Below are 15,508 nucleotides of genomic sequence, written 5' to 3'. Positions count from 1 at the left end.
CCCCAAGAGGCTCTTGTTGTAGCTTGCATGCACGTCTTTAAAAATATAACTGTGCATTGAGCAACACAAGGCTACATGCGCTGTGATTGGACTGACTGAGTTAGCTTTTGTTTTTTAGTTACTGCAGCCGACTGGTCTATGACAGCTTCCACAGTGTAGCGAAAAGGGACATAGATGGCCTATTGGAAAAGCGTTTTTTTTAAACTGATATATTATTTACGTACACCTTATAAGCATTTTAGTTAGAGATTTTATGGTAGTATATAATATAGTAACACTGCTTATTATCATGCTCTGATAAGTTAAAGAACTAAGTCCTGTACGGGTCCTGAAGGGCTCATCTCCGGATTATATAGTGTGACACGGGTGAGAGTAACCTGTGTCTTGTCTGACACAGGTTACTTCCCCAGCCAAGGCTGGCTCTCCATTGACAGCTGGGTGGAGTGAGACAGTGTAGATTAGGTTTCTTGTCCAAGGACAGCTGACATGAGGTGGATACAGACCCAGGTCTGCATATTCACAGGCCAGCTCCTTGTTCACTAATCCACCTGCTCTGAATAACTGGAATGAATAATAAATGCTTCTCACTCTTTAATCTATTATATCTTCATTTTTTCCCCCAAATATTTCTTTTTTTTAAAGATTTCATAAAAAGCCATTAACACGTGACTCAACATAGTCTCATGGATAAGTGTGACTTAATCAAAGCAACGCACCAGTTTTTCACATCTGTGTGAGAATTGATTCAGTTGTCAAGGTCAAAGGGCAAAGTCAGCAAAAAATCCCTATCTTTAACATTGAATGAATTTTCACAAAGTCACTGTCTAAAAGATCAAATTTCTTTCATATTTGAGAGCGTTATGTAGGATGGTATCCTTTATCAACTGACAAAGTTTGATCTTGATCTGATCCAGATTACAAGTTTTTTGGCCATTTATATTTAACTTTGAAAACTCCATTTAATGTATATTTTATATTATATCCGCATCAAACGTGCCCCAATCACTCTCATATTTGAAAGTGAGGTGCAGACTGGCACTCGCTATCTCCTGACACAGTTGATTTGGATCTGATCTGGATTGTGGATTTTGTGGACATTTAAATTTAATATTGAAAAGCCCATTTGGTGAACATTTTGCATTATATCTCAGTCAAAAGTGCTTCAGTCACTCATTTGTGACAGTGAGGTGCAAACTGGCACTCAGTGAACAGACAGTTTGATCTGCATCTGATCAGTACTGTGGATTTAGTGGATCTTTGATTTTAACATTGAAAAGCCCTTGTGATCTATATTTTGTATTATATTTTAGCTTATGAAAAGCCACTTTTAACAGGACTTTGACCTTGAAAATTTTTTTCCAAGGTAAAAATTTGTGGAATTTGGAATTACTGTTGTGGAGGTTTGCGTTCTACGAGTGCAGTGCTCTAGTTTTTTATGTTTTTAAATTTTCTTCTCTCCAGACTATTTGGGGAGCAATGGACGGCGAGAGTCCCAGGGCTCCTTGTCCTCTGGTACCAGTCTGGAGATGTCCACTTCCTGCTCAGCTGGCAAGAATGAAGTAAGATTCTTCTGGACAGGTCACTATGGCAACACAGAGCTTAGTGTGTACTGAAATCATCATTAAAGGCTCGAGTTGATTCCAATATTTTCGTCAGCCCACTATTTTTTTTTTTTTTTTTTTGAGCATCAAATCAGAAAGAACAAACTGACTTTCAGATCTGTCTCCTTATATTAAACACTTGATAATGTGTTGATTAAAGTAAACAAGACATAACTCAGTCATTCATTTTATTATATATGCTTTTTATTTTTATTTTTTTTTAAACTGTGCATCTCTTTTAGTCTGATAATCGCCACTCACTACCTGTGTGGGAGCGGGTGCGCGAGTGCTCGCCCAAACACTGCACCGTGGTGCTGCCTGACGGCTCCTGCTCATCTATTACTCTCCCGCCCGGCGCCTCCATTAGGGAAGTCCTCCAAGATCTCTGCCACAACATAAGTGTCAATATCGCTGCTGTCGACCTCTTCCTGGTTGGAGGGGAGAAGGTAAGGAAGCAGATGCCACCAACTAATTAGTGACGAATGCTAAGAACATCTGCTGCCAATATCTTGGCAAACAGAATGGTGCTGCAAGCGTCTCCTGAATAAATTGAGTTGAGGCTGTTTCTTATAAATTCACTAAATCAACAACATTTTTTTTCTTTTGGTCTTCTAGCCTTTAGTGTTGGATCAAGACTGCTTGACCCTGAGTTCACGAGACGTGAGGCTGGAGAAACGCACTTTGTTTCGGTACTGGCAGTCAGTCACAGTTGGCTTCCTGAGAAACATTTTTTTGTTGATGCTTTTAATGCCAGAACCTTTGTTCTTCTCTTGTTCTAAGGTTAGACCTGGTACCCATTAACCGCTCTGTGGGGCTGAAAGCCAAACCCACCAAACCAGTCACTGAGGTCCTACGTCCTGTCGTGGCCAAATATGGCCTCCACCTCAGTGATCTTGTGGCCAAAATAGTAAGTTGTCCCTGGTGGCTACAGTACCTTAATCCTTTTGAAGCTCTTGTGTATCCAAAGACTGGCCTGTACGGTGTATGACGGTGCCACAGGGTGGAGTACTACGGTTAGGGGAGGGAAGCAACCGCATCCTTTTCCATCTCTACATGGTGGTTTGCACTCTGACTCAATCCAGCCTCCGAAGATGGAGGACTGAGGCTATAATTAAGAATGACGACAGCCCTCGAACATGCCAACTCCACACTCCTCCCCTTGCCAGATGATTTATTTTGGTCCTGTGGGTTTCCAGACATTATAGCTGTATTATACAGTAAGAACCAGGGCTGAAAGCTGTTTTATAAATTCAGCCTCAAGTACCAGCCAACGCTAACACTCACACGGCAAAATATTGATACTGCAGCTCACCCTTTGACATGCAACATTTTGGTTCCAGAGCGGAGAATCTGAGCCATTGGACTTGGGTGCCCCTATATCTAGCCTGGATGGATTGCGTGTTGTGTTGGAGCGAGCAGACCCAGCCTCAGTGAAAGGTGAGACCAGAATCATTACAAACTCTTAAAACACATTAACAAATGTTGGAAAAATAATAATAATTATTATCTATGTTGATGATAATATCCATTATTATCGAGAATAAAAAAATTTAGGTCGTTCTTACAAAATAGAAAAATTGATATTTTTAAGAATTTATTTTTAATGGTCTACCAGTAATTCCTCATGGCAGGGCCGTGGCCAACATTTCCAGAATCACAGCAGTTTTTGAATAAGACACTGGTTTGTGGGAATGTAGCTGCTAATTTATAAATAATAAGACATTCTTGCACATCTTTCGTCTCGTTAAATATCCTGCTCACCCAATTATTCCTTGTCTCTTTCTCTCTTTGTCACATTCAGACAAATTAAAGTCTTCCTCTTTAAAATGCCACCCGCCAACCAGGAGTCTTTCTGCAACAGTAAGAATGACATTAATGTGGTTTTGTCCTTTTCTACTCCGCTGCTGCTTCTGCAACATTCAGTATAATTGATTAGCGCCCCATATTAATCTGTACTGACATTTAGTCAACAGACTTAATTGCCGTTTCCTCTTTCTTTTCTTCTTCACCCTAACCCTGCCTCTGCTCGACTGGCTCCTTCCTCTTGTTTCTGTGCCACACACATTTCTGTCGAACTTGCTTAAGATACGTCTGTACTACTGTAGGTCCGTTAAGACACAGTTAGCGAGCCAGCAGATGGGCCCAGCTCATTGTGAATCTGGACACTTTGCTCAGTAGGGCGCTCGGCAGTACATGCTTAGCCTGATCGCGGCGCCCTCCCCTTATGACCCTTCCCATCCCTCCATCCCCTAACAGAATGCATTGTTATTGTTGCATCTGCAGGGAGATGAGAGGTCATCAGGAAAGGACTTTTCTGTGAGAGCAAGTGGACCAGACTCTGCGCACCCAGGGGAAAAGAGAAAACAGAAAAAGATTAATATAGATGAAGCTGAAGGTAAATCCCCCCCATTTCATTCTGTTACCTTTTCTCTCTCTCTCTCTTTAGTGACCTGTGGTGCATTTTTTAGCTTTTGCTTTATCTTAGGACTAACATTTCTCTTTGGTGGGCCTGGACAAGGTGGAGGTCATTTCCTCTGATGCTGCTATGCTGCATGCTAAACCAAACTAATGGTTCCAGGTGCTTGCTAACCTCAGCCGACCCAGTCTAGTTCCAGTATCACAAAGGTCTTTCAGTGCTAAAATAGAGAATGACACATTCTCACCAAATTGCAAAGTACAAAAAGCGGCTGGTCTTTTCTTTGTGGTAATTAATGGGTTTAACCAACCTCCTTTTGCTGTATTACTGCCACTAGCAAGCCCGAATATAGCGTTGACAAATGGGAAAATAAATGAGTCACTCTTACCTACTGTACATCCCACACCACTAGGTGGCAGTAATACACCCTAACAATGAAAAGGGAGTAAATGGGCAGTGTGTTAAAATGTTTGACTTATTTTGAAACTGATCTCATATGTTGTACTGAGGTAAAGGTAAGACAGTATCCTTTATGACAGACTACAGGTGGGAAGTAACTTAAGGATGTAAGAATCCCACCCATTGGCAGACTAACTCAGGTCCTCACCTTTTCTTTTACTTTTTTCTCCCCCATTGCAGAATTCTTTGAGTTGCTGAGCCGGGCACAGAGCAGCCGAGCCAACGACCAACGCGGACTCTTAAAAAAAGAAGATCTGGTGCTTCCTGACTTTCTGCGCCTGACTCCTCCCATCTCATCTTGCTCCGTGCCCCCTGACCTGGCCTGCTCAACCCCGGACTCCTTGAAAAAAACACAGGGGCCAGGCCGGGAGAACGGTTTCTCCTCACGTGCGCTGCTTAGCTCCAGCCATCGATCGGAGAGCCTGGACTCCTCCCTCAGCTCCAGTGCCAAAGGACACTCGGGGGCCAGGCGGTGCCTCATGCCCCCTCCTCGACACCCAACGTTTGGGACCCACCTGTCCCCCATTCCACAGTCCTCAGACTCCCGGCCAAGCCTTCGCACTGTGGAGGAGGACAGCCACACCGACTTGACCCTTGTTGGGGAAGGCGACATCAGCAGCCCGAACAGCACCCTGCTGCCTCCATCACCATCCCCCATGCCATCTTTAGAGAGCAGTCTGCCAGAGGCCAACTTCACCCCGCCACTGCCTTGTCCTCAGTCTCAAGACCCAAGTGGAGACGGCAAGTCCACTTCAGGTATTTCTACAGCATAGTAGAATAGTACTCTGTGTGTTTCTATATGTGTGTGTGTGCGCCGTCTCCAGTGGCCATGATAAACTACGTCTACACTGACTCTGATGCACTTTAATGACAAATCAACTTTAGCTCTCTTTAAAATCATTCTGATTTGTTGGAATAAACAAAGCATGTGTTTGACTGATCTTGATTCCTTTCAGATTGTTTATGAATAATGGTGTGTGTGTGTGTTCAGTGAAGAATTTGTTTTTATCCTCAGCTGTCATTTCCACATATTATCCCCGTTTGATATGTATTTTGTACTTTTGGGTTGATGTATGTTTGTAGAGGTTATTAATAATATATGCATAATGCATATGGATCATTGATCAATATTTGACAGTACTGTATCCAGCAGTAAAATTCAGAACTTCTTATTGCAGAAAGTTTTTGTTTGTTTGTATTTTTTTTGGTGGGATGATACAGTTAGCAGGCTGAGGAAATTGTTTTTACTGTGGAAGCCAGTTATCTTCATTCCAGAATAAATTCTATATTCCTCTCCACCCCACCACCTCTGGCTCAGCGCAGTCCAACAATGTCCGTGTCAGAACGGTATTTCTCCTTACAATAGCGCTTGACAGCAGTGAGTCATTATGCATTGTCAGCTCCTGCTGCAGTGGTGAAAATAATTAGTCACCGAAGGACAAGTGCTCCTTCACGTTGGCGACACTGTTGGATTGCCCGTCATTCTTCATCTGGATCATTCGCTCCCTTTCGAAGCGCCTGTTGTAGATAATCACTGCCAATAAACTCTGTACCTGTGAATGAGTCGATTTAATAAATGTTAGAATTGGAAATCACTCTCGTCTGTCTTTTTAGGTGTTTGTGAGTTTAATTCGTTCCCCACTGCCGCTCATGTCCACCTCCGCTTGCTTCCTTCCAGCCTCCCTTAGCTCGGTGTCGTTTTGTCCTGCAGCATCCTCATCATTTGTGGACTTTTGTGTATATGTGTGTGCTTGATATGTTCAGCTGTGGGGTGTTTGTGCAGTCTTGTTAAGCTTTGCTTGGCTTTTAGTTGGCTTGGTGTACCTGTTTGGTTCATGTGGTTTTTCTGCGGCGGGGGGTGGGTCACTGGGCTGTTGTGTGTAGCTTTTGCGTCACCAGTCAGCATGGCTTTGTGGATTTGTGGTTTTTTGTGTTAAACTTGTGTGTTTTTATGCTCTGAGTTAATTCTGCACGGACCACAAGATCATTGTCATCCTCTACAGATGGAAGGTGATACTACTGGTAATGTGTGTGTGTGGGGGGGTGCTGCATTATTAATCATTGAGTTAACTGCCAGAAAATGAATTTCTTACAGATGACAAGGAGGAGGAATTGCACACATACATGTGCAGGATTCCAAGTTCACGCTTTGTTCAGTGGAAACTGGGAACTTGCAACTCAGAGAAGTACATACGAGGTCTGTCAATAAAGTATAGGTCCTTTTTATTTTTTTCAAAAACTATATGGATTTCATTCATATGTTTTTACGTCAGACATGCTTGAACCCTCGTGCGCATGCGTGAGTTTTTCCACGCCTGTCGGTGACGTCATTCGCCTGTGAGCACTCCTTGTGGGAGGAGTCGTCCAGCCCCTCGTCGGAATTCCTTTGTCTGAGAAGTTGCTGAGAGACTGGCGCTTTGTTTGATCAAAATGTTTTCTAAACCTGTGAGACACATCGAAGTGGACATGGTTTGAAAAATTAAGCTGGTTTTCGGTGAAAATTTTAACAGCTGATGAGAGATTTTGAGGTGATACTGTCGCTTTAAGGACTTCCCACGGAGCGAGACGTCGTGCAGCGCTCTCAGGCGCCGTCGTCAGACTGTTTCAAGCTGAAAACCTCCACATTTCAGGCTCTATTGATCCAGGACGTCGTGAGAGAACAGAGAAGTTTCAGAAGAAGTCGGTTTCAGCATTTTATCCGGATATTCCACTGTTAAAGGAGATTTTTTAATGCAAGACGTGCGGACGGATTGCAGCGTCGGCTCGCAGCCGCCGCGACGCTCCCCCACAGGAAAAACACCTCCGTTGGAAGCCTTAATGACAAGTTGGAACATGTCCAGCTGTTAAACAATTTCTCATATACTCACTCCACTGAAAGCCATCAAAAGCCGCTGGGATTTTACAAATGGTTATCAACACGGAGGTGTTTTTCCTGTGCCGCCGCACCGCGCCGGCTGCGTCCCGACGCGCGGACCCGTCCGCACGTCTTTCATTAAAAAAATCTTTAACAGTGGAATATCCAGATAAAATGCTGAAACCGACTTCTTCTGAAACTTCTCTGTTCTCTCACGACGTCCTGGATCAATAGAGCCTGAAATGTGGAGGTTTTCAGCTTGAAACAGGCTGACGACGGCGTCTGGGAGCGCGCACGACGCGCACGACGTCTCGCACCGTGGGAAGTTAAAATTTTCACCGAAAGCCAGCTTAATTTTTCGAACCGTGTCCACTTCGATGTGTCTCACAGGTGTAGAAAAAATTTGGATCAAACAAAGCGCTAGTCTCTCAGCAACTTCTCAGACAAAGGAATTCGGACGAGGGGGCTGGACCGACTCTCCCACAAGGAGTGCTCACAGGCGAATGACCGTCACCGACAGGCGTGGAAAAACTCACGCATGCGCACCGAGGGTTCAAGCAATGTCTGACGGTAAAAACTATGAATGAAATCCATATAGTTTTTTGAAAAAAAAATAAAAAGGACCTATACTTTATTGACAGACCCTCGTATATCTGGTCTAATACGATAAAACCGTTAACTTCAGACAAACCAAGTAAAAAGGTCGTAACTGTAATTTATATTAGTATTGACAAGACCAGACCTGTGCGAGTCTCATCTATCTGTCCGGCAGGTGTCCTGGCAAAACTTTCATGTTGAAATTTCCTGAGGGTTTTACCCAAGAGTTTCTCAGTGGGCTGTCTAGTGTACTACATTTACAATCTGTGATCATCACCGTCTTTCTTTCTTTCTTTCTTCTTTTTTTTTTTGGTGCCTCCATTCACTACCATTGAAGGTCTACTACATGATGCTAACATTAGCATACTTTTCATGGGTCACAAACACAGACACACACCATCTGTGATTTCACCACAGGAAGCATGTCATAGTGTCTTGTCCCTGTATTCAGCCCATGTGGGACAAAATTCAAAACTGTTTCTAAGACAAGATGTATTTGATCATATTAGGGGTATATGGTTTGAATATAAAGGGAAAAAATTACATGCTGCAGAAAATCCTTTTAATGACTTAAATAGTAAAAAAAAAAAAAAAACGCCCCAGGGAAGGGAGCTCAACTGCCTCAGTGGGCATGTCTCAAAAGTCTCAAACTAATATTGAAAAATTTCAGACCTATATTTCTTTATTGCAGGAGACTTTCTGCATCATTAAAATAAAACAGAATTGGGTGATGTTTAACATGCAACAGCAAACATACATACCGCCTTGAAAAGAGATTAAAACTTGGTCAAACACATTGTTTGACCAAGAATATGGAGCTGGTAGTTAATTTGCTAAAAACAGAATGAGAAAACATTATCAATCTGAAAGGTGAATTTCTGATATTTGCTGGTGCTCAGATATCTGCTGGACACCAGAAAAGTCTCATTTATGCACAGATTATTGTGGTTCACATTTTCAGGTGCTGATATTCTTGGCCCAAGTTTTTCCTGCAGGGTTTAGAATCAAATATTTAAAAGAAAATCCCAGTAATGCCTTCTTTTAACATGCCATAATAAAGATGGGGCTCGATGCACTCTAAAGCCTGTTGTATTTAAACTTCAAAGTACTTCACAAACCCTTTCGGTGTGACCTTTGAATCGCGTAGGTTGATGTATAATAGACAAGTTAATAGACGGCTCACTCTGGAGACGAGGAGCTTTTACAGGCTCATCCTTTCTGGTTGCTAAGTTCACCAGGCTGATTCTTCCCACCACCGGGCGCCATGGTAACCTTATCCACCAGTTTGTCTGAGCTACACATAGAAATTGTCATTATTGCAATTCCATCTCTGTGTGTGTTTCCCCATCTCTAAAATAGAGCATAGCTATGATTCAGAAAATATCCAGTTTGATGCACTGTGTGTGCAATCTCTGCAGAGATCTGAAACTTTACACGCCTCCACTTTTCTGCATTTTTGCCAAGTTTTTAATGTGCAAACTTAAGGTGGGCACGCTATCTCATTTCAGACCAGTTAAATCACACTGGTCTGGTCACTGCAGTTCTACTGTCAAGCCGACGCCTCTGCTTTGTAGAGTTATACATGTCATTACTGCAAAAATGATTTTTACTTTATCTCAAATCTAAACTTTGAAAACTAACGTAAAAATAATGCCCCCCCCCCGATATGAGTTCACAAGTGTGAAGGATTTTGTGAATCACAAAAAAAACAGGGTACAAGCCTGCAACAATTATTACATTACTGTTGAATTAGTAAATTATTTAACAATAACTTTTTATATGATAAAGTAAACGTGCAAAACCCCCCAGATAATGTTATGAATGAAATACAACATAAAAATAATATTTAATATGTACACTTATTATATATATTTTTTAATGTTTACATATATAATTGTCAAATTGTAATAAAATGCTTTCTATTAATTCAAAGAAGTTCATGAATACAACGTAAAAATAACTGACAAAACAGCATGAACGTGTAGGCAGATAATGCTCAGGTAAATTCATACATCAATTTTTTTTTTTTAATTTGTCAGATTATGAAAGGCAAGTGTACACAAAAATACAAGGCAATTAATTAACTGGTTGAGTATTTCAGCACTATTACAGTAAGAGTCAATAACGCTGATCAACTCTAGCCAGAAAAATAATTTTCTTCTTGTCAGTCATGCCTCAGTCAGGACAAATTATTATTAATGAGGAAAAGTGTCCTGGATATCCACTAGGGGGCGTCATTACACAGTCTAAATATCCATGCATGCTGTCCCTGTAAACATGGACTGACTGGAGAATGTCCACAGCATTGACATCGTGTCTCTCGGTCTTCTCTGCAGTCTTGATGAGAAGTTAGTTTTTTGTTTTTCTGGACGAGGAAAGGCAGAAGATTAAAGGATTCCAGGGAGTAAATGAGACATCTGCCCTGTAGCGAGTCTCTGAAGTGTAATGACTCAGAAAGGCTTTGAGCAGGTTGCACCTGACGAGGCCATATGGCTCAGTTTTCCTCCACCGTCTTCACTCTCATGCCTGCGCTGGCTGCGATAGCTGGCAGTAGCTGACCCCGAGGCGGCCGTGTCATCTGTCCCAAAGAGGCTTGAATATGGCATTAATGAGCCAGCCACGTTGTGTGTACCAAGACACATAGCTTCAGTTTCATGGTACGAAATGGACACTGATGGAGGCAGGTTTCTTTGTTTGAAATCTTGGCATGGAGGGGCTCAATGTCAATTTATGACATTAGAAATTTGAACAGATCACTCGTAGAGGTGGTGGGTAATATCCAATAGACGTGTCTGCCACCTGCTGGATGGTTTTGTGGATGCTGGCTTGATTATACTACATTAGTAAGAGCTGTGGTTGAACTTTCATGTAGTTTGTCTCCCTCCTGTTGAACACTGCGCATGTCATGTGCTTGCTGGCGCATGTTGCTTTCTGTCATGCATGAAGAAATTTGCAACAGAATGTGAAAGGAAAAGCAGAAATAAAGAATGGATAGAACGTGTGGCTGGGGATTACATAAAAACTTTTTGTCTGTTTTATAAACTAGTGATTTTGACTTAAGCCCCTTTCACACCGGGGCTGCTCCCAGTTGCTCCCCGTGGCGTCATGACGACGCAGGAATTTCTGCGTCAGGTGCGCGCAGCAGGGGGCAGAGAGGAGGTGAGAACGCAGCCTGCAGGTTTCTCTGCACAGAGAAGTCAGAGTGCACAGTTTGGCTGCAGACAGGCTGTGCACTCTGACTTCTCTTCTGCTTGTTGTGCTGAGCTGCAGGGCTGCGCTCTGAGTTCTGTTATAGTTTTATCTTTTCTCCCTTGACCGTAAGATACGCGCGCGCGCGGACCGTCCTTGGGCAAATGTGGAGATTGTTGGAGTTCTACTTGATGTTGACATGTCCTGTCTCAGGACTTATGTCCTTTTTTGTCCTTTTTTTTTTTAACTGTAATGTGCGAGTTTGAGCAGATAACAAGGAAATAATGCCTGAAGCCAGACTTTTTTTTTTTCTTTAATTGTTCACATGTGCGTGCGTGAACAAACGTCCATGAGTGGACTCGAGATGTCCAGACTTTTTACTGGATATTTCTGGCAATCAGTCTGCATTTTTTTTTCCCAGCGTGTAGTTTTTACTGCATTGAGTACACGGTATAAAAACAATCCTGTGTGATTTATACTGCGGGAACAACGGAACACAGCAGGAATCATATATTGGCTCCGAGTCACGCCGGGTAACGCCTCTTTGCCCCGAGTTACGCCTCTTAGCCCCGGCTTGCGCTGGAAGCACTTCTTTTCTGCGTCGAGCACAGGACGCCAAAAAAAATTAAACAGGTTTAATTTTTCGGCGCCCGACTTGCTTCCTCCTTTGCGCCCTCGCACTGTTGTGGCGCCGAGCTGCATCGTCTGGGCACTGAGTTGCTTCCACGCGGCGGCGTCATAATGTCGCACGGCGCAACCGGGAGCAGCCCCGGTGTGAAAGGGGGCTGTTCTGCTTGAAACATTGTTCTAGTGCTTCAGACCTCATATTACCAACTGGTTTGAAACATTCAACACTACAACCAGTGCAGGGTTTCCACATGCGCTAGCTTGTACTTTGTTGCTTGTATTATAAATGCTATAAATTATGACAGTTTTGAAGTTCATCTTTCACAAATCAAGCTTGAATTTATGAATGTCCACAGGACTTCCGTCTGCATGGGTTTCATGCACATTAGCATCTTTCTCCTAAAAGATCTGTAAATGCATCAGGAAGGGCACCCCAGTGTAAGACTCATGGCTCTATACTGGATCTGCTGTGGCGACCCTGAGCAGACGGGTGCTCTCCTGAGGTTTTTTTTTTTAATCTGCTGTTGGGGCCAACAGGCCGTGTTTACATCAGTTCTGAGCAGCGGTGAATCACAGCGAGAAGAGTCCAGGTGTTGATGTGCTGTGTTTGCGTCACTCAGGCCTCTGTGTTTACAGTTTGTGGGGCCACCAAGTTCACGTCATCAGACATGCAGAGTTTTTAAATCACTTATAAGTGTAACAATAACAGCCCTGAAATTCTGGGTTTAGCCTCATGTACATCTCCATGTCATTTTTAGAGATTTTTGTGCAGCTCTGTAGTTGTGGCGATGAAGATGGTATCTTCTACATTCACAGTCAATCTAGAGAAGACTCTGCGTGGGTTTGCTTCATGTGCGAATGTTCTTGCATGCCAACAAGCACATGACCCTTGACAGATCCTTAGCCTGATTCGTCGGCTGAGAAATCCCAGACGATCAGGGAGTGAGGACCTGCTGCAGCCTTTATCTGCCTTCACAGCCGTTGGGTTACAAGCCATCACCTCCTCTGCCTCAGCTGCCATTGAGGACTTGTTGTTTTGCCAGATCCCTGTCAGCCGTCTCGTGTTCAGGGTTCCTGTTGACCCTTTATGGCTACCATAGCGGCCACGGGGCACACAAGGTCCCCGCCATGCTCCACCCCAACAGGCAGTCTCTTACGTGATCTCTTACCCAGGTGTCACAGTGCGGACGAAAGGGGTGGATTTTTGACACCCAGAGCACTAGTGATGATAATTACAATACAACACAAGAGGCAAAACCATTCAGTGCTTTTCTATTGACCTAAGCAACATGAGTCAGCAGAAAGGATTCTCTGGGTTTGTTGAGGTGTCTAGTTATGAAGCAGATGTGGATACAGTATTTAATTACTTTTGTACTGTGTTTAGTTATAGATTCATTTGGTTCGTGTTATATTCTGTTATTAACCTTATATTCAGTTACTTTTTCATACTGAGTGACCTTTTCCCGTTTTGTAATTAGTTAACTTTAGATTGGTAGCTTTTAGTTTGTGCCATAGCTTCTTAGCTTATCTTCCGTTGATCCCCATTAGGTTTATATTTTGTTTTAGTTTTACTTTGGGTGACCCCCTTATTTTCAGACGGGCTGGTCATTAGGAAGTCATTTGAGTTTCAGTACAAATACCGAACCCTAATGGTAATTAAAGTACTAGTCATACTGGGTTTTATAGTGGGACAGATATGTTAAATGATTGTGCATTTTATGGTAAAAGCATCAAATTTTGTGCAGACAGTATACATATATATTTAAAAAGAAATGGATATCATGCCAAGCTCTTTTTTTTAAATCAATGTTGGAATAGATTGTGTGTGAAAACACAGAAAATGTAATTTCATTTCTGTTGGCATCAGATACATATCGGGGCAGATATGTGGAAAAACATTTTTTTTTTAAATGGTAAACGCACCAAAATTACATATCAATGCTATGCTAATTTTTTTTTTCTCCTGAGGATAATAAATGGCAAAATCCAAGATGGCTGCCATGCTGTTCTGGAATGTCTTCAAAATGCTCCGTCTTTATTACTATATGTCAGACAGACACAAATGAGTCATTTTCTTGCGTGTTGAATCCATTCCAACCATGTTTATAGATTTTTTTTAAGTGGGGAAAAATATTTTTATTACCAGTGTATATCAGAATTAGAAAGACATTTATTATCATTACACATATGTGCAACAATGAAGTTACTTAAGGCTTTTCTCTCTCTGTGTCATTAGGTCTGTTGTCTAATTTGCTTAGACTTTATATTCAAGTTGACATATATTTTATATTCAGATAGTTGCGTGTTCTGTCTTTCTTTGTAATCCAACACTTTTATGTTCAATTACCTTTGGTTAACTTTAGTATTATATTGAGTTCTTTATATATTCTTTTAGCTTATGGTCTGTTTTATATTTAGTTTCAGATATTTTATGAGCTTTCATTTAAGTGCATAGTCTGATTTTCTTTATTTCAAGTTGGCTTTATGTTTAGTTAACTTTATATTTGATTCATTTTAATTCAGTTTGGTTCCAGTTAGGACTTTTGACCCACAGTAAGGTTTTTGGTTTGGTCTTTAGTTTCTGTGTGGAGTTTCATGTTCCACCTGTGCCTGCATGAGTTTCCTTTTACCGTGAAAACATGCGCATTAAAATCTTAAATTTAAAAACAGTTTAACTCCACTACCGTCACCTCAGCTACTACTTCGTTACCCTCTGTCGGCCTCCGCTGCCCGACATCAGATGCACCAGTCAAGCCAGTCAAGGATGCACTAGTCAAGCCTCTGGATCCCTTGGGCATGAAGAAATGTGAATGAATGTGTAGAACTCGTCTCCATGATGCACCAGTAGCAAGTGACACAATTGCAGAGTTACGTCAAGTTTATATAGGCAACATCACGTGAAATCTCAAACGCTGAATCGATCATGGGCTCCACCAAGTTACACTACTGTTCTGAGGAGTAGAAATGTGCCCACTCTCCGATGGTGGAAGTTAACCTACGTCCTGTGTGAGGACGTGGACTATCGTCAAATGTTGAGCTCTACCAATACAATGGTGCGCTTTGTTGGGCTATGTCAACCTGCACTGGAAACAAGAATTCAGACTCCTGGAGCGTGGCTTTGCTGGTGTTTCACAGAAGGCTTCAGCCACTTCACATCATAGTGTGAATGGAACCCAAAGGTTTCATGCATAATGGGACACGAGCATGCAGTGCATCCAGAAAGTATTCACAGCACTTCACTTTTTCCTTATTTTCTTTTTTCCCCTCAAAATTCTACTCACAACACCCCATAATGACAACATTAATTTTTTTATTTTCTTATTTTTTATTTATTTACACACACACACACACACATATATATATATATATATATATATATATATATATATATATATATATATATATAAATAAAAACAAGAAATCACATATACACAAGTATTCACACCCTTTGCTCAATTAATCCTCTGGGGTCTGAGGGCATTTTTTGGACAGTTCACTCACCTGGCATAAATGTTTTATTATTGTTGTTAACAGCTCTCCCTGCATCCCACAATCAAGTTTTCTGTCTTTTTTTTTCAGGACAACCTGTGCTTTCAGAATATATATGTTTTTGTTGTGTTTTATAAGTGTAATTAAGGTTTACAATCAAAAATAGGCAAAGAAAAAATAAAGCGAAAAATAATTTTCCACACACATTTATTCAAAACACACAGCAAACTATAATAAACAACTGTTTTGACACTTTATAAAGGTAATTTGAGGTCT

General features: G+C 41.8%; 1 protein-coding gene across 1 annotated transcript in view; it reads left to right on the top strand.

Moving 5' to 3' along the window:
• rgs12a (regulator of G protein signaling 12a) overlaps positions 1-15,508 on the top strand; it is a 78,440-nt gene that overhangs the window by 54,498 nt on the left and 8,434 nt on the right. The window contains 8 exon segments of the mRNA XM_034164203.1: positions 1,462-1,559; positions 1,844-2,047; positions 2,217-2,290; positions 2,382-2,508; positions 2,942-3,038; positions 3,403-3,461; positions 3,885-3,996; positions 4,657-5,232. Coding sequence (XP_034020094.1) covers positions 1,462-1,559; positions 1,844-2,047; positions 2,217-2,290; positions 2,382-2,508; positions 2,942-3,038; positions 3,403-3,461; positions 3,885-3,996; positions 4,657-5,232 — 1,347 coding nt within the window.

Source organism: Thalassophryne amazonica, chromosome 23 (assembly GCF_902500255.1).
Source record: "Thalassophryne amazonica chromosome 23, fThaAma1.1, whole genome shotgun sequence".
Lineage (NCBI taxonomy): Eukaryota > Metazoa > Chordata > Actinopteri > Batrachoidiformes > Batrachoididae > Thalassophryne > Thalassophryne amazonica.
The sequence above is the reverse complement of the archived record's forward strand: the minus strand, read 5'-3'. Positions and strand labels throughout refer to the sequence as shown.